Source organism: Musa acuminata, chromosome BXJ3-6, assembly GCF_036884655.1.
Source record: "Musa acuminata AAA Group cultivar baxijiao chromosome BXJ3-6, Cavendish_Baxijiao_AAA, whole genome shotgun sequence".
NCBI lineage: Eukaryota > Viridiplantae > Streptophyta > Magnoliopsida > Zingiberales > Musaceae > Musa > Musa acuminata.
The window spans coordinates 9,755,553-9,779,718 of NC_088354.1; the positions used below are offsets into that span (position 1 = coordinate 9,755,553).

The 24,166-nt window shown below is 39.4% G+C and overlaps 2 protein-coding genes across 2 annotated transcripts; both read right to left on the reverse strand.

Annotated features, from left to right (window-relative positions):
• Positions 1-11,560: 11,560 nt before the first annotated feature.
• Positions 11,561-12,880, reverse strand: LOC135639533 (1-aminocyclopropane-1-carboxylate oxidase-like). Its single transcript, XM_065153314.1, has 3 exons — positions 12,700-12,880; positions 12,364-12,599; positions 11,561-12,271 (listed from the first exon to the last, which is right to left on the reverse strand). Exons 1-3 carry the CDS (start codon positions 12,799-12,801, stop codon positions 11,686-11,688), a joined length of 924 nt encoding a protein of 307 aa, XP_065009386.1. The 5' UTR covers positions 12,802-12,880; the 3' UTR covers positions 11,561-11,685.
• Positions 12,881-13,429: 549 nt separating this feature from the next.
• LOC135639421 (1-aminocyclopropane-1-carboxylate oxidase-like) lies at positions 13,430-14,800 on the reverse strand. The gene is made up of 3 exons (XM_065153166.1): positions 14,642-14,800; positions 14,330-14,565; positions 13,430-14,250 (listed from the first exon to the last, which is right to left on the reverse strand). Exons 1-3 carry the CDS (start codon positions 14,738-14,740, stop codon positions 13,650-13,652), a joined length of 936 nt encoding a protein of 311 aa, XP_065009238.1. The 5' UTR covers positions 14,741-14,800; the 3' UTR covers positions 13,430-13,649.
• Positions 14,801-24,166: the final 9,366 nt, after the last annotated feature.

Genomic DNA, 24,166 nt, shown 5'->3' on the forward strand with positions numbered 1-24,166 from the left:
TGGAGCCAACTGGGAACTTTTATACTGCATCAATCTTCCATATCAGATCTCACATGCCAATCAGAGGAAATAACCGGGAACTAAGCCGTGTTCCTGGTCAAACCTTTTCTCCATGGTCAACTAAACCGCCATCTTATCCCATCTACGAGGATATCAGCTCATGAAATAAACGACCAAAACGTTACGATGCAGCTCGACTTTGGAAAATGTGAGGTCACGTCGATAAGATGTCTTCCCAAAACCCCCTCCTATGCCGAATGTTGACCGGCTTTGACTATGAACCCTACTCGAGGCTTCCTGGTTTCCATCGTGGCTATACGACATATTTCGTTTCTTCAGTACATTGTTCACAAGCTCATTCCTTGTTTTAAGTCTTGAGATCATGTACTCAAATTATTTAATCAAATTTATATTGAAATATAATATTGATCGAGGATGTAACAAATATAAGAATGTCTTTTTATGTTTACCTTTATTATGATTTTCGATTATGCTCTCGCAAGATTGACTCTTGCACCTAAGTTTCAAAAGGTAATCGATGACTTTTATTGCTAATACAATTATCACAATGAATTAAAATTCTACTTTATTTGAAATTTGAAAGAAAGTACTGAGATATCAATTATTGTTGATTGCATGATACAAATGACCAAGATAACGATGCCACACATTGATTGGAGTAGTAATTGAAGCAAAAAAAAATTGGTTGGATGATTTGTGAAGTTGATGATCATTCATAAATGTTGTCTTTATTTTGGCTTCGGATTAAATATACCGTTGTGCTCAGATCTTTTACGGTAGTGATCTGCTCTTCTCCCAAGCCGTTATCCCTTGCTCCACCTTCTTCGCCTTGATAAGCAATATCCAGAACCATCTCCAAATTCCCAACTGCCTAAATTCCCAAATTTGGTGCAGATCAGTGTCGCCTCTACATGCACTTCACTGCCCAAATTGAATTGCTGCACAAAAATCTGCAGCTTTACACAATATTGATCAACAACCCACAACTCATTTGCCACCAACCCATCATTGTCCATATTGATCGACAACCCATAACCCATTTGCCACCAACACCTCTTCCTCCTGATCATTGTCATTGCGGTAGACTTCTAGTTGCTCCCACATATTGGTATATATCCTCTATATATCATCATCATATACCTCTGATACTCCAATTACTATTCCTGCAGGGAACCATAGTACTTTCTCATATAAAGGCCTTATCTCCATAAATGCAGCAACCCTCATCCCTTTCAAATTGTCCAAAGGTGGTAACTACGCATCCTAGCGTGCTCAATTCTCTAATCTACTATTTGGCTATTATCTTCTAGGCTATTTCAATGGCTCTCTTCATTGTCCACCGGCGATGCTCAACATCTCAGGCGCATCCAGTCCAGTTCCAAATCCGAACCACAAACTATGGTTACGCTAGGATCGTCTCATCCTTTAAGCTATTCAAGCCTCGGTCGTTGGATCCTTCGCCCCACTCATTTCTTCATGTGACACTGCTACCGAAGCTTGGTGTAGGTTATAAACCACCCTGGCCAATCGTTCCCGCACTCGTATGCTTAGTCTCCTGTCCAGTCTCATGAAGATAAAACAAGAGGAAAGTATTGTAGCTGATTATCTACACAATATAAGAATTATCATCGATAACTTGGCCTTAATAGGTCATTCCATCAGTGATGAAGAAGTTACTGTTCATATTCTTAACGGCCTAGGCGACGAGTACAAGGAATTGACAGCAGCAATACAGGCACGTGATTCACTAGTGTCCTTTGAAGAACTCTATGACAAGTTGATTGACTATGAGATATATCTTAAGCATGAGGATAAGTTGCCAGGACCATCCATCACAGCTCAAGTCAGTCAAAAATCTAAAAAGAAGAGCAATTGGTACAACAAAACTATCAACAAAGGTTTGGCTAACATGCCTCCTGAACTTGTGGGCTCCAAACAAACCTCCCCTCCTCAACCTATGAAACATTTTAATTATTACCATCAAGGCGGCTACTTCAATTATCCTCAACCCTGACATCATGATCACATAAATCAACAAAGAGTTGTACCAACTATGTGACAAAGTTGGCCACTTTACAAAAGTCTGTAGAACTCGACCTAGACTTCCTCCTCCGTCTCATTGGCTTCAAGTAAATCTTACAGCTACTCCGATTACTGGTCATCAAAATTAGATTGTGGACTCTGGCGCATCTCATCACATCACCTTTGATTTACAAAACTTATCCATCTACAACGACTATGGTGGAAACGAAGACATTATCATTGGTGACGGTAACGGATTCCCCATTACTTATACTGGTTCCACGATGCTTAATTCATATAGCACTTCGTTTATGCTAGATGATGTTTTGTGTGCACCCCATATCAACCGAAACCTCATCTCTGTTTCTCACTTCTGTAAACAGAATCATACATCAATTAAATTCTTTCCTAACTCCTTTCTTGTCAAGGATTTGAGCATGGGGGCATCCTTGGTCCGAGGCCAGAGTAAAGACAATATTTATGAGTGACCGTCAAATCGATAAATCACCCAACCCACTACCTACTCTTCGGTCGTAGCTCCAACTGATGCGTGATATCGTCGTCTTGGTCATCCCTCAACTTTTATTCAGCAAAAATTGCTTTCTCGTTATTCTTTTCCTATGTTTACAACCAATAACATCATAACTCATTGTGATGCTTGTTTAAGTAATAAAAGTCATAGACTTCTCTTTGAAAAATCCTCCATATCTTGCTCTAAACCCCTTGAGATTATTTACACTGATGTTTGGGGCCTCGCTCTAATCACTTCCTTTGACAAATTCAGATTTTATATTATTTTCGTAGACTATTTCATCAAATACATATGGTTATACCCTCTTCACCATAAATATGAAGTTTCAATAGTCTTTACCAACTTTCGAAGGCAGTTTGTAGTTTATGATGGAAATCAGAATGCAAGCGCAAACTGAAAAGCGACGTTCGTACGATAAAACCAGTTTACGTCTAAATGCCGATTCTGAAGATACTGAACTTTGAGATATGTTTTATAAATGCGCAGAAGGCAGTTTGTAGTTATGATTGAAGTCTAAATGTAAACGTAAACTGAAATATGATGATCGTACGAAAAAGTCGATTTACGTCTAAACGCAGATTCAGAAAGCTCTGAACTTAGAAACTCGTTCGTTAAAAGCGCAGAGGGCAGTAAGCTATTAAGGAGGTTTGCAGTAAAGATAAAATGCTCAAAGTAAAATCCTGCTTTAATTGTCTCATCCTGATCGAAGTATCATGCGTCACTTAAAACGCAGATTAAATCACAAACATACATCAAGTGGTTTCATCATCAAAATACGAGATTCAATAATCTCCCCCTTTTTGATGATGACAACCACCTGATGACGGAGTTAACCTTAACTCCCGAAGTTTAAACAAACTCTCCCTATTAATATGCCATATTGATAGAAACTCTTAGATTCAAAAATCTAAGCAACATGTCATCATAAACGGAGTTAACATTAACTCCCAGAGTTTAAACAAACTCCCCCTATCAATATGCCATATTGATAGAAACTCTTGGATTCCAAAATCCAAGCAACATGTCATGTCATCAACATACTTCTCCCCCTTTGTCATCAACAAAAAAGAGAAGTACCACAATCAAGTGTTTGTGATATAAGTTTAACTCATTGCATGAAAAACATAATATCTATTGTTATCATCATGCAAGTTTACTATCATCAAATGGTAAAATATCAACATGTAAAATTGCGATTCAAGTTCTTGATATCTTAACATGATATGACATTCATAGCACCTATTCATATGAATGCTGCTTTTGATATCTAATCATAATATGACATTCATGACATCTATTCATATTCTTCAAATATGACACTCATAGCATCAATTTATATATTTCTCCCCCTTTGTCATCAACAACAAGGAGAACGATATAAGCAAATTTTAAATATAAGTGTGATGCCATAAGTTGGTTTATGTCATTTTCCAATAGTGAGTGATAGGATATCAATTATACAAACATCTCGGGGAAAACATGACATGGAGATAGCTTTTATTGCTTCTTCCTTTTTATTTGTTATCTTTTTACATGAAGGAGGAAAGCCATATGTGAAGTTCAAATTGATAAGATATTAAAGCACACTTCATTTTTGCAAGGATTAAGATATGTAAGTGAGTCAAATCCTTGTATGTAAAAATATCTTCCTTTTATAATAGGGAATCATCAAATATGTTTCTCGAAAAATATTTTTCACATGATAAGTGCATTTGCTAGATGATTTCATATGTCAAAAATCAATGATGTGAATTAAACTTGATATGACATATGCTTGTTAAGTTCGAAAGAGGATAATGTATCAAGAAAATCCAATTGTTAGGATCAAGAAAATCCGAAAATAAAATTTGACACTTTCATACATTCGGACAGGGTTTTACTAGAGATATTCAATTACAATCATGAAGGTAAAACATGCTTATTATCATGGAAATTTTTGTATTCAAGCACATAATTTCCAACATGTAATCATGGCAAGTAATTGTGTAAAATCATTATGGCAATCAAGTGATTTGATCATTCAATCAAAAAAGTCCGAAAAATAATTTTAACACGTTTAATCATTCGGACATATTTTTGCCATAGTTTTTCAAATATAATCATGAAGATAAGGCATGCTCATCATCATGGTAGTATGATAGCAAGTTTACCATATACAAGCTAGCAAAAATTTTCAACATTTTAAGGCCCGCAAGCTAGCAATTTTGAGATGTTCAAAAAGCAACTCTTGCTTCTTGAAATATAAGTTTTGCTAGATGTGCAAGTTGACTTTTTGCTTCTTGAGATAGGCAAGATAGCATTCCTTGGTGATGTTCAATATAGCTAAGTTCTACATCATGCAAGCTAGTGAATCTTATAACATTTTAGAACATGCATAATCACCAAAGCATCATAAATTTTAATAATGTACAAAATTACAAATTTTGCATGATTGCATTTGTGTGTCTTGAGACTTGCAAGATAGCACTTCTTGGTGATGTTCAAGATAGCAATTTCGTCTCTTTTGAGAAGTGCAATTTTTGCTTTCTTCTTGAATTGTGCAAGCTAGCTATCTCCTCTTTTGTCATTGTCAAAAAGAAGGGAAAAACCCTTTACATCAATTTTTAAATCATGACAAAGGTTAGTATCAATCTCATTTGTGCATCATTATATTTTCAAATTAAAACATGCACATTTTCAAAACATATAAACTCATTATTATATGCATGATTCCAAATCATCATTCATATTATTTCAATCATTGTTTCACTCATCACTATAGCTTATCATGCATAATATGTAAAACCATCTAACATGATATAAATATTTATTTATTTATTTTTTTAAGCATTCATGATACACATCATACAAAAGCATATGCATCATTCCAAATCATAAATATTTCAAATCATCATGGTATTAATTTGTCACATTGCATCCTACCATGCATGATCGAAGCTTCTCATTTGCATACATCAAAATAAATTCATGAATATCTCATGCATTCATATCATCACTTGAGGAATATTGAAAAAGAAATAATTGGGTAATGAGATAAATATTTCATGAATACAAAGAATTGCATAAAAATCATATCATGAATACAAGGAATACAAGTCACAATCATTCAAGAGAAAAATCAAGATCATGATTTTGATAAAACTCATTTCAAATTTAAATCATCAAAATCATTTTTATGGCTCACAAAATTTATAACATAAATAGATTCATGATTTCATTGATAATATATTTCCCTCTTTTTAAGTGTTTCATTTTAAGTGATCGATTTCATGTTAGCATGCCTTTTCATTTATGAAAACATGCATCAATTTTTTTAAAGCCACTGTTATTATCATGAAAATCGATAATCCATAAATATCAAGAATCATCATAATTTCAAAAATATATACTCATTAATCATAACTTCAAATTAAACATGATTTCATATACTCAAAAAGAAATAACAATGGAAATCAACATGATACACATTATTACTTCTCAACCACATATAGCATGATTTCATAAGGTATTTTTAATCAAAATCATTTTGTTTATCATAAACATGCAATTTTTATGATTATTTTCAAAATTACTAGAATGATAAGCATGATTCCTAATTTTTTGTATTTTCATTATAAAATTATTAAACATGTAATTTTCAAGAAAATTAAATAAAAAAGAAAAATGCATTATGAAAAAGCATTATGTAATTTCAAAGTAAATTAAAGGCATTTTGATTACCTCAGCGTCGAAAGGCGTAAAGGCGTAGTTTGCCACCTCGCCTTTGTTGATTTTCTCCTCGTCTTCGGAGGAGCTCGATTCATCCCAATTTTTGTTCTTCTTCTTGCGTTCAAAGCAAGTAGTTCCGTTCTTTTTACTTTTTAATTTTTGTTTCATTTGTTGTTTAAGTTCACCATCACTTGAGCTTATGCTCGAGTGGTCTTCAAATGTTCTATATCCTAAATCCTTCCTGTTTTTTGGAAGGTGGTTCTCAAGTTCTTCACGTGCATTGCACGTCATTTCATATGTGATCAATGAACCAATTAGTTCTTCAAGTGGAAAAATATTTAAATCTTTTGTTTCTTGTAAAGCCGTTACTTTTGAATCCCACTTCTTAGAAAGAGAACGCAAAATCTTGTTCACAAGTTCAGAATTCGAAAAACATTTACCAAGAGTTCTTAAACCATTGACGACATCCGTAAAACGGGTGTACATGTCACCAATGGTTTCGCTTGGCTTCATTTGAAAAAGCTCGAAATCATGCAGTAAAATATTAACTTTCGAGTCTTTGACTCTACTAGTTCCCTCATGCGTGATTTCAAGAGTGCGCCAAATATCGAAAGCCGTTTCGCACAAAGAAACCCGATTGAACTCATTTTTGTCCAAAGCGCAAAATAAGGCATTCATAGCCTTTGCGTTTAAAGAAAAATGATTCTTCTCTAAATCCGACCATTCTTTCATCGGTTTAGAGTGAAGATGAAAGCCGTTTTCAATGATATTCCATAAATCCAAATTCATAGAAATCAAGAAAACTCTCATTCGAGTTTTCCAATAAGTGTAGTCCAATCCGTTAAACAACGGTGGACGAAAAATCGAAAAGCCCTCTTGAAAGCCATGAAGAACCATTTCTCTCGGGTGTAAATCCGAAATGAGAAAAACCGGGCTCTGATACCAATTGTTAGGATCAAGAGCACTAAGAGGGGGGGGGCGTGAATTAGTGCAGCGGAAATCTTTCGACGATTAAAACCGAAAGCTGCGTTCGTTCGATAAAAATGATTTCAATGTAAAAGCCAATTCTAAGATTACTTTAACTTAAGATTAAGCGAGATGACGTTAAAGTAGATCTATGAAGGCAGTTTGCAGTTTATGATGAAAATAAGAATGCAAGCGCAAACTGAAAAGCAACGTTCGTACGATAAAACCAGTTTACGTCTAAATACCGATTCTGAAGATACTGAACTTTGAGATATGTTTTATAAATGCGCAGAAGGCAGTTTGCAGTTATGATTGAAGTCTAAACGTAAACATAAACTGAAATATGATGATCGTACGAAAAAGCCGATTTACGTCTAAACGCAGATTCGGAAAGCTCTGAACTTAGAAACTCGTTCGTTAAAAGCGCAGAGGGCAGTAAGCTATTAAGGAGGTTTGCAGTAAAGATAAAATGCTCAAAGTAAATGCAAACCGAGATTTAGAGTGGTTCGATCAATCTTGACCTACTCCACTTTTGGCTTCCTCCACCGACGAGGTCACCGACGTCAACTAGAGGCCTTCCTTCAATAGGCGAAGGCCAACCACCATTTTACAGTTTCACTCCTTTTGACGGGCTTAGGAGACAACCCTTACAGAAATTTCTCTCCTCTCTTTACAACTCAGAACTTGGAAGAAAAGAGGAAGGAGAACTTTTGGCCTTTACAACAATTTTGAGCTCTAAAAATCACTAAAAAATATCAAGATTTCGGGTAAGTTCTTGCTCTCTCAGTGCTGAATGGGTGGGGTATTTATAGGCCCCAACCCAGTTCAAATTTGGAGCTCAAAACTGTCAATTCTCGAAATTCCGGGATCAGGCGGTTGCACCTCCTGATTGGGGCGGTTGCACCTCTCTGCCAGAGCTCGAAGACCGAGCTCAGGCGGTTGCACCGCCTAGCAGAGCTCGAAACTTGAGCTCAGGCGGTGCCACCTCTTGTCAGGAGAGGTTACACCGCCCAGTCTCGCTCGGAGACTAAGCCCAAGCGGTTGCACCTCCTGGCTGGGGCGGTTGCACCGCCCAGTCTCCCTGAGAGACTTAGCCCAGGCGGTGCTACCTCCTGGCTTGGGCGGTTGCACCTCCCACAACAACCAGGGTCCGAATGGGTTGATCCATTCGGCCCAATTTGGGTTCTTCACGAGCCCAATTGTCCCAAGATTAAGCTAATGGGATCACCTCCCATTTTCAACTTAATTATTAGTGCTAACTACGATAAATCCTAAGACAATTTCTGCAGCTTGCTCCGGTGCGTCAATCGCTTCTTCCTGCGAGTTTCCGGCGAGCTTCCGTCGATCATCCGATGAACCCTCGGTGATGCTTCTGCGGACTTCCTGCAAACTCCTGGACTTGCGACGATCCACTTGGCAAGTTCCGACGAGCTTCTTTGGCAAGCTTCTGGACTTCTCGGATTTGTTCCCGCAAAACCTCCGACGACTGTCCGAACTTCCGTCGAGCTCTCGAACTCCCAACGTGATCATTGTCATGACTCCGGCGCAACTCCTGCTACATGTCTTACTTTCATCGTAGTTAATCCTGCACATGTAAAACAAAAACTTCGATCGAGACAATTAATCCTAAGCAATTAACCAAGTTGTCCGGCATGTCATTGGTCCCTCGACGCTTCGTCCGATTCTTCGGCGCATCGTCCTCTCCTACGGCCTAATGCCCAATCGGCCAGTTGACTCTGCAACTCCGATATCCTTGGCACAATACCCGCTCTTATTGGCCCGATGTCCGAGTCCACGGCCCGAAGCCTTCTGTCGATACGTCGACCGATCCACCGGCCCGACGTCCAATCTTCTAACATGTTCCTCCGGCCCAACATGATTTTCCTGCTTTAATTGTCTCGTCCTAATCGAAGTATCCTGCGTCACTTAAAATGTAGATTAAATCACAAACATACATCAAGTGGTTTCATCATCAAAATACGAGATTCAACAGTTGGCTCTACTGAACGCAAATATTAACATATAGTTAAAACTAAGCTCACACTCCTACACCAAACCTCTATGCCACAAACTTTTTGGATTGCAACATTTCAAGCCGTCGTCTACCTCATTAATTGTATGCTCACTCCTGTCCTTGAATACGAGTCACCATTTGAAAAATTATTTCACAAATCCCCAAACCTTCAAAAACTCAAAGTGTTTGGATGTTTATGTTATCCATGGCTTCATCCCTATGCCTCACATAAGATAACATCAAAATCTAAACCTTATGTTTTCATTGGATACTCCCTTGACCATAATGCCTTTCGATGCTATGAACCCCAATCTCGAAAAGTCTTTACGTCCCATCATATTATTTTTATAGAGACTACCTTTCCATTTCACAACGCTGAGTCTCCTACTGTGTGACCCACTCCATCACATATACATCATTGGAGTACGTCATCAATCCCGTTAACCGAGTCTCCCATAATATCATCCAGTCCTTCTCCTCAGGATCCACACTCTCTCCTTCTCTTACTGCAACAGCCCCTCACCCCCTCCATTGTGCCTCTCCCTTCTTCACAAGGTTCTCCTATGACTGAAGGCATTCCTTCGGAATCACATTCACTACCTTTATCCTCTTCTGGGACCAATGACACTGAAATCTCTCAACCTACCCTAATATGTTCCCCTCCACCGCCCATACCAACAACACTCTCTATAGCCCATGGACATCTAATGACAACATGCTCCAAAAGTGGTGTCTTTAAACCACGATAAATTCTTGACCTACATACCATCATAACATCCTCGTCAGAGACTACTGAACCTACCACAATTACTCAAGCCAAAAAATCTTCATACTAGCGTAAAGCCATGTGTGAAGAATATGATGTACTCTTCTATAATTCTACATGGACCTTTATACCCTCTCATCCCACACAAAACATCATCGGGTGTAAGTGGGTCTTTCGTATTAAGCGGAACTCAGATGGATCCGTAGCTAGATATAAAGCGCGTTTAGTGACCAAAGGGTTTTATCAATGACCTGGTATTAACTTCACAAAGACATTCAGCCCTGTTATTAAACCCACAACAATCCGACTTATTCTAAGTTTGGTCATCTCAAAAAGCTGGAATTTACGTCAACTCGACGTTAACAATGTCTTTCTACAAGGGATCCTAACTGACGATGTTTTCATGCAGCAGCCTCCTGGCTTCATCAACCCTCAATATCGAAAGCATGTTTGTAAACTACAAAAAACTATTTATGGACTTCGTCAGGCTCCAAGAGCTTGGTACACCGAACTTGGCTCGTTTTTTGCATCAATTGGCTTCATCAACTCTAAGTCTGATACCTCCTTATTTCTTCATCACCAAAGTAGTAATATATTATATTTTTCTGATATATGTGGATGATATTATTGTCATAGGCAATAATCCTATGGAAATCAAGGCATTCCTTAAGCATTTAGCAGATCGATTCTCCCTTAAAGATCTAGGAACCTTGAGCTATTTTTTGGGAGTGGAAGCAACATACACATCTTCCGGGCTCTTCCTATCACAACGAAAGTATATTTAAGATCTATTATCTAAAACGAACATGCAAGATGCAAAGGCAGTTACAACACCTTTGTCTACTAGCGAGTCGCTCAAACTATGTAATGGAAGCCCTACTACGGACCCAACTCAATACCATCAAGTCCTTGGCTCCTTACAGTACTTATCTCTCACCCGTCCAGATATCTCATTTGCGGTCAATAAATTATCCCAATTCATGCATCGACCATCTACTATGCATTGGTCTGTAATCAAACAAATATTGCGATATCTTCACGGGACTATCAATCATGGCCTCTTTTTTCGCAAACACTCCCTCCTTCATCTCCATGCCTTTGCTGATGCTGATTAGGCAGAAAATTTTGATGACAAAACATCCATATCGGGGTATATTCTCTTCCTTGGACCTAATCTAATCAGTTGGAGTTCCAAAAAGTAAAAGACAATTGCACGTTCTACAACTGAAGCTAAATACCGTGTCATTGCCACCGCTGCTGCAGAACTCAATTGGGTCATGAATCTCCTCAAGGAACTTGGAATTAACATCAACTCTACTCTTACAATATATTATGACAATGTCGGAGCCACTTATCTATGCGTCAATCCAGTATTCCACTCACGCATGAAATACATCGCCATCGACATCGTCTTGTAGGGGCATGATAACAGTTAAGATTTCCCGTGATAACAACCTCAACAACGGCCATCATAAATCTGTTAAGGAAAATTCTTCTCTATTGAGAAAAATTCTCCATGTAGTATTATCTATTGTTTGAATCAATGCAATCATCAACTTTATATTTCATTTCTATCAAAACAAACGTTCTTCTCATGCTAAGAATTCAATCGAAGGAACAATATATCTTAATGAACAACGTGCACTTTTGCTATCCTCACACGGCTGTCACCGCCGCGAACCGCGGCTCCTTGGCCAAGAACTTCTGCTTCACGTACACATCCATGTAGTCCCCGAAAACGTACTTGGGGTACAGCGCTGTAGCAGAGCCGTCCTTGTTGGTCCCTGGAGCGATGGTGGCCTTCAAGGAGGGGTTGTAGAAGGAAGCAATGGAGCGGCGGTTGCCGTCGCTGGTCGTCAGCACCCGGTGCCACACGCTCTTGTACCGCCCGTTGCTGAGGACTTCGATCTGGTCTCCCGTGTTGATGACTATCGCATTGGCCACTGGCTGCACGTCGATCCACTGCCCGTCTTTAAGGATCTGCAGGCCGCCCACTTGGTCGTCTTGGAAGAGGAGGATGACGCCGCCTGCATCGGTGTGGGCGCGAAGGCCGTTCACCATTTCCAGGCGCGGGCACGGTGGGTAGTGGCTCACCTTGGTGCCGAAGAAGGGTTGATGCTCGCCGTTTCCGGAGAATGAGTTCCTGATGGAGCCCTTCTCGAACCCCAGATTCTCATCCATTACTTCCATCACCTTCTCAGCCAGCTTCCTCAGCTCTTCCCTGTACTCCTTCATGGTCTCCCTGCAAGATTGCGCATGAAGAGGGCATACGTTAGGCACTTATAACTACATATCAATTAGCCTGACGAGCCCTGCGTGGAAGTTGATGATCACCTGAACTCTGGAGGGTTGGCCGGCCACTCGTTGTCATCCTGGAGAAGGAAGACATCCTCCCAATCCACGTTATCCAAGCGCTCGGCATCGGCGGCGTCGCCTTCTTCTTCCACCAGCTTGTTCAACAGCTGCACAGGTTTGGACGCCTTGAAGCCCTCTGCTCTGAGCCTGTAGCACTCGGAGCACACCTTCTTTACGCGTTCCAAGAGCTCCACCGGAATCCCATGGTTCACCAGCTGCAAACAGGTCAGGTAGATTCCTCTGCTTTAGTACCAGCGTCAACTCGAAAAGATCCCAGTAAGGAGAAAGAAGGAACCGGACAAATGGGATGCAAACCTGAAAGAATCCCCATTCTTGGCATCCATTGGCAATCCGTGCCAAGGTTTCAGCTCTTTCCTTCCCCTCCAACTTCGAGAAATCGATGACTGGAATGGCCATTTCTAGCGAGGAGGAGATGTTGCTCTGGTTGCAAATTATGCTTCTGTATTGCTTCTCGAATGGATCGATGAAGAGAAATGGAGCCAACTGGGACCTTTTATACTGCATCAAGCTTCCATATCAGATCTCACATACCAATCAGAGGAAATTACCGGGAACTAAGCCGTGTTCCTGGTCAAACCTTTTCTCCATGGTCAACTAAACCGCCATCTTTTCCCATCTCGAAGTACATTTCACAAGGAGATCAGCTCATGAAATGAACAACCAAAACGTTATGACGCAGCTCGACTTGGAAAATCTTAGATCACGTTGATAAGATGTCTACCTGACCCCCGCCCCCACCATACCAAACCTTGACTGGCTTTGACTACGAAGCATACACGAGGCTTCCTGGTTTCCATCATGGCTGTACGACATATTTCGTTTCTTCGTTACATTGTTTACAAGTTCAGCAATCTTCATCGACCACGTACGTGTAGATTCTTAGCTGGGCTGGAAACGGGCTTCAAGATGGCAAACTGGCATACAAGTCCCAGTGAGTTCTATGGCTGGGCTTTTAATGAAGAACATCAAAGTTGGAGGAGAACAACAAGCATCATGGCGAACGCACGGAAGAGCTTATAATACCTGACACAACTTGGAATATAGGCTCCAGGTAATGTACGAAGCAAAGCACACAGACTCGACAACAGACTCAGTACGCAGTACTTGTATCATACAGATGTGCTGCACATGTCCAAGCAAGCAAGCATCTGTCGCTGATACCGACCTATAAATATACGACACTGATATACTTAGATGGTCACACATTAAACTACCCTGGAGTGTATCATCTCCTTCCTGCATTTTCACAGAGCTGCTGCCACCGCCTGAAACCTTGGCTCCTTGGGGAGGAACTTCTGCTTCATATACACGTCCATGTAGTCCCCGAACACGAACTCGGGATACGAAGCACCAACCTCCCGGGGCTGGCTTGCGACAAGCTTGGTGGCGGGAGCAATGGTGGCCTTGAGGGAAGGGTTGTAGAAGGAGGCGATGGAGCGGCGGTTGCCGTGGGAGGAGACGAGCACGCGGTGCCACACGCTCTTGTACCGCCCGTTGCTGAGCACCTCGATCTGATCCCCGGTGTTGATCACGATGGAGTGCTTCACCGGCTGCACGTCGACCCACTTGCCGTCCTTCAGGATCTGGAGGCCGCCGACCTCGTCGTCCTGGAAGAGGAGGATGACTCCGCCGGCGTCGGTGTGGGCGCGGAGGCCGTCAACGAGGTCGAGCCGCGGGCAGGGAGGGTAGTGACTCACTTTGGTCCCGAAGAAGGGCTCGTGCTCGCCGTTTGCGGAGAATGCTCTGCTTATGTAGCCCCTCTCCAGTCCCAGGTTCTCGTCCATGGCTTCCATTACTCTCTCGGCTAACTTCCTCAGCTCTTTCCTGTACTCCCTCATCGTTTCCCTGAAAAGTTAGCCAAGAAGCATCAGTGACTCGATCCATTGAACTTCTCTCCTTTGATTCCTCGTCCTTGTGTTCTTACTTGAACTCAGGGGGATTAGATGGCCAGGGCTTATCATCTTGGAGGACGAACACATCCTCCCAATCGACGTCGTTCAGCCGCTCCACATTCCCTCCCTCACTTTCTTCCTCGACCAACTTGTTCAGCAGCTGCACGGGGTTTGATTCCTTGAAGCTCTCCTGTCGCAACTTGTAGCACGCAGAACAGACCTTCTTCACACGTTCAAGAAGCTCCACTGGAATGCCATGGTTCGCCAGCTGCAGATGCAAAACACTGGTTAGAAGACGTCCAAGAGAAGAAACCATTACACTCACCAACTGCAAGCTAACGAACCTGAAAGAAGCCCCACTCTTCACATCCATTAGCAATCTGGGCCAGGGTTTCAGCCCTCTCCTCGCCATCCACCTTCGAGAAATCAATGACTGGAATCATGATGCCTCAAAGCTACAGAAGACTGGGAAACACCCTTCTGCAATGGATGTGAAGGAATGGAAGGCCTCTGGGGGGGTTTTTATAGTGCAAACATTGTGGATGTCAACTACTAGTTTATATCTAAAGGAAACCCGATCATCATTTCGGCCGCTGTTCTTAATCTGCTCCATGAGTCGGCAAGTGAATGAATGCATTGAACATGCACTGGTCGTCTGATCATGTCACAGACTCCATCATCATCACCCCCATAACTCACGAACACTAACAGAGCTGGACCATTCCCTTTGTCATGCACATCCATGCCGCTCTGTCCTACGCATCAGTGACACCGCTGACAGCCCCTCACGTCTCTTCTCCACCCTGCATGGGAACAAGTGTTGTTGCTTGTTGTAGCCATCTGAAAGGTAGCTGCACATCTGCAGTGGTCACATGAGATAGACCATTAATTATTGGTGCTTCTGAGGCCCTCATGGAAACGTAACATTTGATCATTCACAGCATCTTGAGGTTGCTGCATTCGGTGTTCATGTTGGCAGTTGTCCGAGCATCCCGCTGCCGACTTCTCATGTGTCCCAAACCCCCCCCCCCCCCCCCCCCGGCCCTCTTGACTTGTTCCGCTTCCAAACAATGATATCCCTTCATCTTCTGCAGAGATGACTTCGGTGGATTAAAGAACAAATCATTAATTTCTACGTCAAATAAGGCTTCTGACACACAAAACTGGTAACACGTCTTCAGAATACACACACAAAACAGCTCATCCTCTTAAGAACAGCTGCAGCCAACAGAGAAGAGAAAGATACATTACTCTTACCTCACTGCATTTATTATCTGACGGAGAGAAGAAAGCCAAATGGATGCATCTACAGTAACTCTTACCTAATCCTGCATACAGCCACCAGTTCTGCCGGTGGGTCCAAGTGCCCATCACCTTGGTTGCTGTCTCCATCGTCGTGAACTCATTCTTTGTGCTTCATCGAAGACTGGGATCCAAGAAGCCACGAAAAGAAACTAGAGCAGCTGAAGAGACAGTAAACTAGAAAAACCCAACCACAAGCAAACACCTTCTAGGCTTGGAGTGTATCATTCATTAGTCCACTGCAGCTCTTCCTCCGATGCAGTGTGCAGTTGCTTCTCTGAGTTCAATGTCTTTACTGCCCCATGGTTTAGGTTCAGTGTCTTCCGTAATGATTCAGTCATGAAAAAAAAGGGCAGGAATGGATTAAAAAATTGCCCAATCTCTCATTTCAAGAACTCATAATAGATTGAGGACAGGAATTCTTTAATGAACTCAATCCATCAGATAGATATTTTTCCCATCATACGTGAAAGAACAGACCAGAGCATCTATTTTTTACGACATCACGGCGATATTCTACATCATATTAATTGGTTGTTCATCAATTAATGCTTTGTAGTGTAGTTGTCACTCCTACGGCAAGTAGTACATTGTAGGGGGACTGAAGGAGTAGCTTTCTTCTGAGCCGTTCGTATACTTAATTAATGTGCGGTTTTCCTAATACTTCACATGCCTCTCTGGTCAAACATTTGTTTGTTGAAGTCAGTCACGCAGCATTGCAATTGCAACACATGATTTGGTGGGCATTATAATATTGTTGGGCCAATTTGGAGCCGAACCCAATCTGAGTTGACATGATTGAGGCTGGGTTGGGCTTGTTCAAGTAGACTCGAGTTGGTTCGGATTGGGTTGGGTCACCACCGCGTCAATCGACAACATTTCTCGCTCGTCCTTCTGCAGGGAGGGAGGGGAAGGGAGAGGAAGACCTCCAAGCACCGAAAGAAAACCCATTTCGATCAACTGCATCTCTTCCGGATCGAGATTGCAAGATTCCTCGCTGGTTCATTTAGAGAAGAGAAGTGAGATAGAGAGACGCAGAGACCTTAATGATCGATGGCACCACTCCAGGGGTCGCCACCGCCGCGAGATTCTCCACCACCATCGGTCGATTGGTCACTCGTTCTTTTGGAGATGGAAGAAGACGAAGGCCTCCAAGAATCGGAAGGAAACCCGCAACGATCAATTGCAGCGTTCGGGGGATTTCCGCAACGTTCGCCACGGCCGTCCATAAGAAGGAAGATTTTTCGCTCGATCTTCTGTGAATACGGATAAGGGGACACTAAGACCTCCAAAACCCAAAGAAAGCCCTCGATATGATCGAGTGCACCACTCCAGGGTCGAGATCGTCTCAACATTCGTCGCCATCAACGATGAGTAAGATTTCCTCGTTCCTTCTTTACGAAAAGATAGAGAAAGCGAGACGATACCTTTAATATGTACATTAAATTAAAGGTTTAAATCTCTGCCTGATAATAGTTTTGGTTGGAATGATACATTATTGTTGTACGGAACGGAATTCCAATATGCGCCATTTGGTATCATCAGACAAAAGAATAGATACCTATTGGTACTGATATGAACTGGTAATGATCCTTAGTATTTGAAACCTTTATGTAAATGAAGTAACATAAGTAGTTACTAATGTTAACATCTTGTCTGCTATTAATTCTTCAACAGATAAGTATAGTAAGATGCATTCAGTATGAGTATGCAAAATCAAACATGCATGCTGATAGAAAGGAGGTGAAATGGGGGCAGGGGAGAGGGAAAGATAGGAGATGGATGCTGGGGTTTTAAAATTCTGATCCTTTATATGCTACCCTTAATATATATTTAAATGTGTGTGGAGTCACAACTTTTTGGTAATTTTTATACTAGATGGATTTCAAACTGGGTTGCTTAGTGTATGCTTCACAAGCATGCTAGCTCTCCATGCAGGGTGAAATCTGACTAGAGCTGACTAGCACTACTAGCCTTTAAAGGTATTACCATTTACTTCATCCGGAACTCAATACCATCGGTATGTAAGTTTATCTGTAATAGTATTCTGATATGTTGCTTCGTTCCAGCTTCACTTGACTTCCACAAGTCATTTCCTGATGACATATTCTTCTCATAATGTTGGATTACATCTTTATGGTGGTGTGCAATATCATCATGCAATGGCAAAATTTCATCTTATTGTTGGAGGTGTCAAGTGTACACCAAATCATCTGGATTCCTCCACCTTGTTAGAAGTGTTACTACCTACATCATGGTAGGCAAAGGGCTCGAATCTGGATGGAGAAGAGAAACAAAAAAAATGTCCTCCAATTACCAAGCAGACTGAGATACTCATGATGGAACAGACTACTTGTTGGAATTAAACTTGTCAGGATATCATAAAGAGGTTTATTGTATCAGGAGGTGAAACATATTAAATGCCTATAGAAGGATAAACCAAATTGACTATTGGTTCTTAAAAGAGTCTCTTGAAAAAGAGTGATTCATATTAAATATAATGAATGCAATGTATCTATGGGAATTGTAAAAACCCTATGTGTTGGGTCATGAAACATAGAGAGTTTTTGAAGTTATATAGAGTTTTTGAAGTTGTAGAGAGTTTTTGAGTTAAACATAAAATATTTTGTCTTGTGCTACTCTTCCTTTGTGTGATAGCTCTATCTCTTCTCCTTATCTAGTTGAACATTTAATATCAGAGCTCAAGTTAAGTTATGATCTCTTCCTCAAGCCACATCTAACTCTAGATCCTTACGTTGATAAAAGAAAATTATGATATATGGTGCATCCAAATGAAGGTTCTTTTAGGCTCCCAAGATGTATAAAAATTTGTAAAAGATGGATTTGTTGAACCAAGTCCAATAGAAGAAGAAGCAATGAATGCAGAAGTAAGAAAACAACTCAAAGATAAAAGAAAGAAGGAGAAAAAAGCTTTGTTCATGATTTATCAAGGGCTTAATGATATAATATTCGAGATCATCGCTCCAGCAAATACTTTAAAAGAGGCTTGGGAAATATTTTAAAAAGTATTCAGTAGTATGGACAAGATAAAAAAGCTTCGTCTACAAGTTTTATGAGCTGAGTTTGAAACATTACAGCAAGGTACTTTTGAATTTATTCTTGATTACTTATCAAAAATCATTTTTATTATTCATCAAATGAGACTAAATGGTGAAACTAAGATCTCTAGATCCAAAGTTTGATTTTATTGCTGTAGCAATTGAAGAGTCTAAATATTTAGAACAAATATCTTCAGAACAACTAATGGGTTCTCTTCAAGTTCTTGAACAACGGCTTACAAAAAGAGAAGAAAAATCTAAAGAGCAAGCACTACAATCCAAACTTACTCTTGAAAACAAAAGTGAATCAAAATCTCAAAGAGGAAAAGGTTGTGGACAAAGAAGAAGAGGCGACAAAAATCAGACCAATCAAGAATCTCAAATAATGAAGGTGATGGAGAAAATTATAGTCAAAGAGGCCGAGATTATGATCCGGGACATGATCGAGGAGATGGATGTGACAAAAATTATAAAAGATCTGAAATACAATATTATGTTTACAAAAGGTATGGCCACTACAACTTTGAATGTTAGTATAATCCGAACAATCAAGGTGATAAGATAAATTTTGTTGAAAAAAAAGAGAAGAACAAAAATCATATTTTGTTAATGACTTATGATAATTTGAACAAAGATCAGTCTATGACATAGTATCTAGATACAGGAGCTTCAAATCACTTGTGTGGCATCAAAGAACTATTTTTCGAAATAAATATGTTATTTCGGCAACATTACATTTAGTGATCTGTCTCAAAAACTAGTAAGAGGTAAAGGTAAATTTTTTCTTGGACTTAATAATGACAAAGAATTATGCATTACAGATGTATATTATGTTCCTAATATAAAAAAAAAATTATGATCTTAGGACAATTACTTGAAAAAAAGTTATGATATTGAGATGAATGATATGACTCATTCAATTCGTGATAAGGATAAAACAATAATCTCACATGTGAAAATGATGGAGAATATATTGTTTCCTTTACATTTATGTATTTTTGATAAGTCAAATTATTTTAAAACTAATATTGAGGACGATTCTACGTTATGGCATTTTAGATATGCTCACTCAAATTTTGAGATTTTAAAACTTTTATAGAAATAATATGGTGACAGAATTACCAAGAATTGATCGTCCATCAAAGTTATGTGAAGTATGTGCCATGGGCAAGCAAGAAAGAAAGCCATTCAAATTAAGAAAAACAAGAAGAGCATGACATCGATTAAATCTAGTACACTCGAATGTTTGTGGCCCTATCAGTCTAGTTTCACTTGGAGGAAATAGGTATTTTCTTATCTTCACTGATGATTATATTGGCAAAACTTAGGTTTACGAGTTAAAGGAAAAGAAAGAAGCTTTAAACAAATTCAAAGAATTTCAGAATTTGGTTCAAAGACAAAGTGGTTGTAAGAATAGATAGGAGTGGTGAATATATATCAAATGAATTTGAAAGTTTTTGTAGAAATAATAAAATTTTTACATTAATTCACCATGCCATACTCACCTCAACAAAATGGTGTCTCGAAAAGAAAAAATAGGACTATACTTAATATGTTCGATACATGTTAAAGGAAAGAAGAATTCATAAAGAATTTTGGGGAGATGTTGTTGCTTATGCAATTTATTTGCTTAACAAGTTTCCGACAAGGTAACTTGGTAATGTTACACCACAAGAAGTATAGAGCTTACAGAAATCAAGAGTCGATCTTTTGAGAATTTTCGAAAATGTTGCATTTGTCAAAATACCAGAAGAAAAGAGAACAAAACTTAAGGATAAAAGTCAGAAATGCATCTTGTTAGTTAATGTTAAGAATTCCAATGGTTATAAACGCTACAATCCTGTCACAAATAAGATTGTGATGTTAAGAGATGTTTAATTTGATGAACAACAGATTTGTAACTTAAAAAGTGATGAGTAGCATAAGAAAGCTATAGCTTCAGAAGAGGATGATAGAATACAAGCAAGCACCAAAGAGTCTTTGCCTGAATTATCACTTAGATTGGCTAGGTCACATGATTCAAGAATTCCGATTGTAAGAAGGACAAGAATGATTCAGGAGCTATATGATGTGACTTGAAGGATTGATACTAACAATGATAAGCTTTCTTTATTTTGTCTTTTTGCAGGATATGATCCATTAACCTTCAAAGAAGCTTGTAGAGAAGAAAAATAATGACAAGCTATGAATGAAAAAAATCGTGCTATTTCAAAGCTCAAGATTCCTGCGGTGAGAGGTCAGTAGTGTGGTGTTGCTCTAAGTCAAGACAGTGGCACTCTTTGTGGGTAATATTTGCAAGTAATGGACAAGGGAACATTTTATGGAGAAACTAAAAAACTATGGAGTTAAAAACAAGGTTTTTAATTTCGAATAAAACTACCTATACCGGGCAATACGTACCGGTCCGTACACGTATCGCCTGCTATCGGGCGGTACCTTTAATTGGGGATGTTTCCGCGCCGTTATTGTCTTAAATCGGGCGGTGACCAAGGGAGAAGAAAGAAGAGGGAGAAGGGGAAGAAAGAATAGGGAGAAGAAGAGGAGAACCTGGAGATCGGCGTTGCTCTCCCTCCTCGTATGTCGGCGACTTCTCATCCGTGTGGGAGAAGAGTCCTCGGCGTTCCTCGGCGCCGCGAGGAGAAGAGAGGTGACGTCGCAGCGAAAACATATATATATATATATATATATATATATATATATATATACATACCGAGTAGTATATTGAAATATACCGCTTGGTATATAGTACCATACAATACTGAGCAAATCTCGAAACTCCGGTATGATATGAAATTTCAATCCTTGGTTAAAAATATGAAAGATTTGACCTTGGTTGAAGATACCAACAATATAGGAATGAACCGTGGTTTTGCGTTTCTGGATTTCTCATCATGCTCTAAAGCAATGGATGATTATATGTGCTTGCAGAAGATAGATGTAATATTTGGAGTTGATAGCATTGCTAAGATTGCCCTTGCAGATTCTTTTATTGAGCCAGATGATGAAATCATGGCATAGGTTAAAACTATTTTTATTGATGGATTGCCTGCTGTATGGGATGAGGATCTTGTAAAGGATTACCTGAAGAAATATGACATAATCGAGAAAGTAGAGCTTGCTCGTAATATGCCAGCTGCAAAGAGGAAAGATTTTGGATTTGTTACTTTTGACACCCATGATAATGTTGTTGCATGTGCTGAAGGCATCAATAATGCTGAACTCTTGGAAGGTAATGACGAGGTTAAAGTTAGAGCTAGATTATCAAGACAAGTGAATAAATGACTAATATACTCACAAAATATCTTAAATTTGAAATATTTCAACATCTTCGAAAGAAACTTGGCATGTTAGATGAAACAAGTTTAAGGGGGGAGAATGTTAGAAGTAAACTTGTCAAGGTATCATAAAGATGTTCATTGTATCAAGAGATGAAACGCATTAAATGCTTATAGAAGGATAAACCAAATCGACTATTGGTTCTTAAAAAAGTCATTTGGAAAAGAGTGATTCATATTAAATGTAATGAATGTAATGTATCTATGAGGACTATATAAACCCATGTGTTGGGTCATGAAATATAGAGAGTTTTTGAAGATATAGAGAGTTTTTGGAATTATAGAGAGTTTTCGAGTGAAACTTTGAATATTTTGTCTTATCCTATTCTTCCTTTGTGTGATAGCTCTATCTCTTCTCCCTATCTAGTTCAACACTACTCCTTTTAGCTTTTCTACTTTCTTATTGTTTAATATAATTCATTGTTTTGATGCAATAACTTCATTTTTATGGAAACTTTGTTGCCCTAGAACACCCTGTGTGATAGCTGTCACCAAGACTTGTGATTATGTTCGAGCCTTTCCTTCATCAGATTCATGATTCACTATCATAATTCCTTTTCTTCATTTTGTTACTAAGTCCTGCCTTCCAACCTGGATGGAGAATGATCAAATCGGAAAGTTTGTCTAGTGACACGTCATGGAACCAGTATTTACTTATCTGTTTGATCTTTTCAATATTAGCTATGTCTTAATTTACCTAAATATTTCCAGATATTTGCATTGTGCTCCTCCAAATTCTGATTGCATCTTATACACATTCAACAGATGTTGTGAGCTGGCCATCCTTGTGAGTTGACCTGACACCCTTGGTTATAATATGTACATATACATATACAAAGGTATTTAGATCTCCCCTTGATTTCAGCTTTGGTAAGGTGGTATACCGACCGATGTCATTCAGTATCACTAAGAAAAAAAGAAAAAAATGAATATTGACAAGTATAAACCTATATGGTCTGTGGCCAGACCTACTAGGTCAGACCAATAGATACCTGTTTGTATATACTGATGCAACTGAATTTGATTCCTTGCATATTCACACATCCTGATATATGAATGTACACACTTACATGTGTATATATAAATATGTTTTCCATGTTAAATGTTTTCAAATATATCATTTAAATTTCCATGACTCGTAATGTCCTATGTTCTTAGTTTAGTTGACTGTACCGGAACATTCAGACCAAGTTCAAACATGGATGAACATCCACCTATCATATGCTTGATTATCTTCTTGAATAAATTATGGAGGATTGGTTGTTTATGTTCATACAGATATCTTTCAAACTGACAGCTCACATGTTTTGGGCTCTTAGACCTTATCTAAGTGTTCCCTTTTTCTGCGACCGTTGTGCTTTAGGCTTTTATACATTCTAGAGAGGTTACTTCTGAACTCCATCTATTGGCTGCAGGTAGGGTATATATTTATGCTTCCTTGTAAAACTTATCATTGACTAACATCCAGATGTTGCTAGAAAGCACTTTACCTCTTATGATTTGCCTGATGTGGTAGTTAGACAGTCCTGTGAACGAAAAAAACATGCTGTCAGTTCGATTGGGTGAAAGAATTTGATGTAGAACTATTCCAAAAGGTGGGTTAATGTTCACAATAAGTGCCTTTTCCTAAAAGACTTGTGCAGTTCTCTTGTTCTGTATGCATTGAGATGTATGGAAGAGTCACTTGGTCCTTTCATAACAAGGTCTGGATATTACCACCTAGACCGTTCAGCAAGAATAATACTTGGGGCTGAACGGCAACAAATTTGGTAGATTGAAGGCAGATTCAAAATCCAACCATTCCAGTCCAGGTTACCACACGATTCCATGCAATTCCACAACAGAAACAAGGCCTGTTGATCTTTTAGATACAACACTGGAACAGAAGAGACTCCTGCCTTGGTACATAAAATCTGCTACAGGATCGAAGAGCATTTTCGGGTATCTACGGAGTTGATGGTCTGTAGAAATACATGCTATGCCTGATTGATAATTTGGTCAATGACAACTTTTCTGAAATCTAGATTCTGTTATAGAAATCAGTCAAACAAAGTATAATTATTTTGACTTGTCTATTTTGAAAATTCTGTACCTGACATCACCTAGTATCAGTGCCACGTCAATAAACCAGTTGAATTTTAACAACAATGAGCATATGGTTGTAGGTCTATAA

Bases quoted from the DNA above. Each gene is read 5' to 3' on its own strand.
- LOC135639533 (XM_065153314.1), bottom strand. From the start codon at position 12,801: ATGGCCATTCCAGTCATCGATTTCTCGAAGTTGGAGGGGAAGGAAAGA. The intron at 12,600-12,699 runs GTTTGCATCCCA...ACCTGTTTGCAG, and splicing joins AAGAATGGGGATTCTTTCAG to CTGGTGAACCATGGGATTCC. The intron at 12,272-12,363 runs GTGATCATCAAC...GCAATCTTGCAG, and splicing joins GCCAACCCTCCAGAGTTCAG to GGAGACCATGAAGGAGTACA.
- LOC135639421 (XM_065153166.1), bottom strand. From the start codon at position 14,740: ATGATTCCAGTCATTGATTTCTCGAAGGTGGATGGCGAGGAGAGGGCT. The intron at 14,566-14,641 runs GTTCGTTAGCTT...TTGCATCTGCAG, and splicing joins AAGAGTGGGGCTTCTTTCAG to CTGGCGAACCATGGCATTCC. The intron at 14,251-14,329 runs GTAAGAACACAA...CTAACTTTTCAG, and splicing joins TCTAATCCCCCTGAGTTCAA to GGAAACGATGAGGGAGTACA.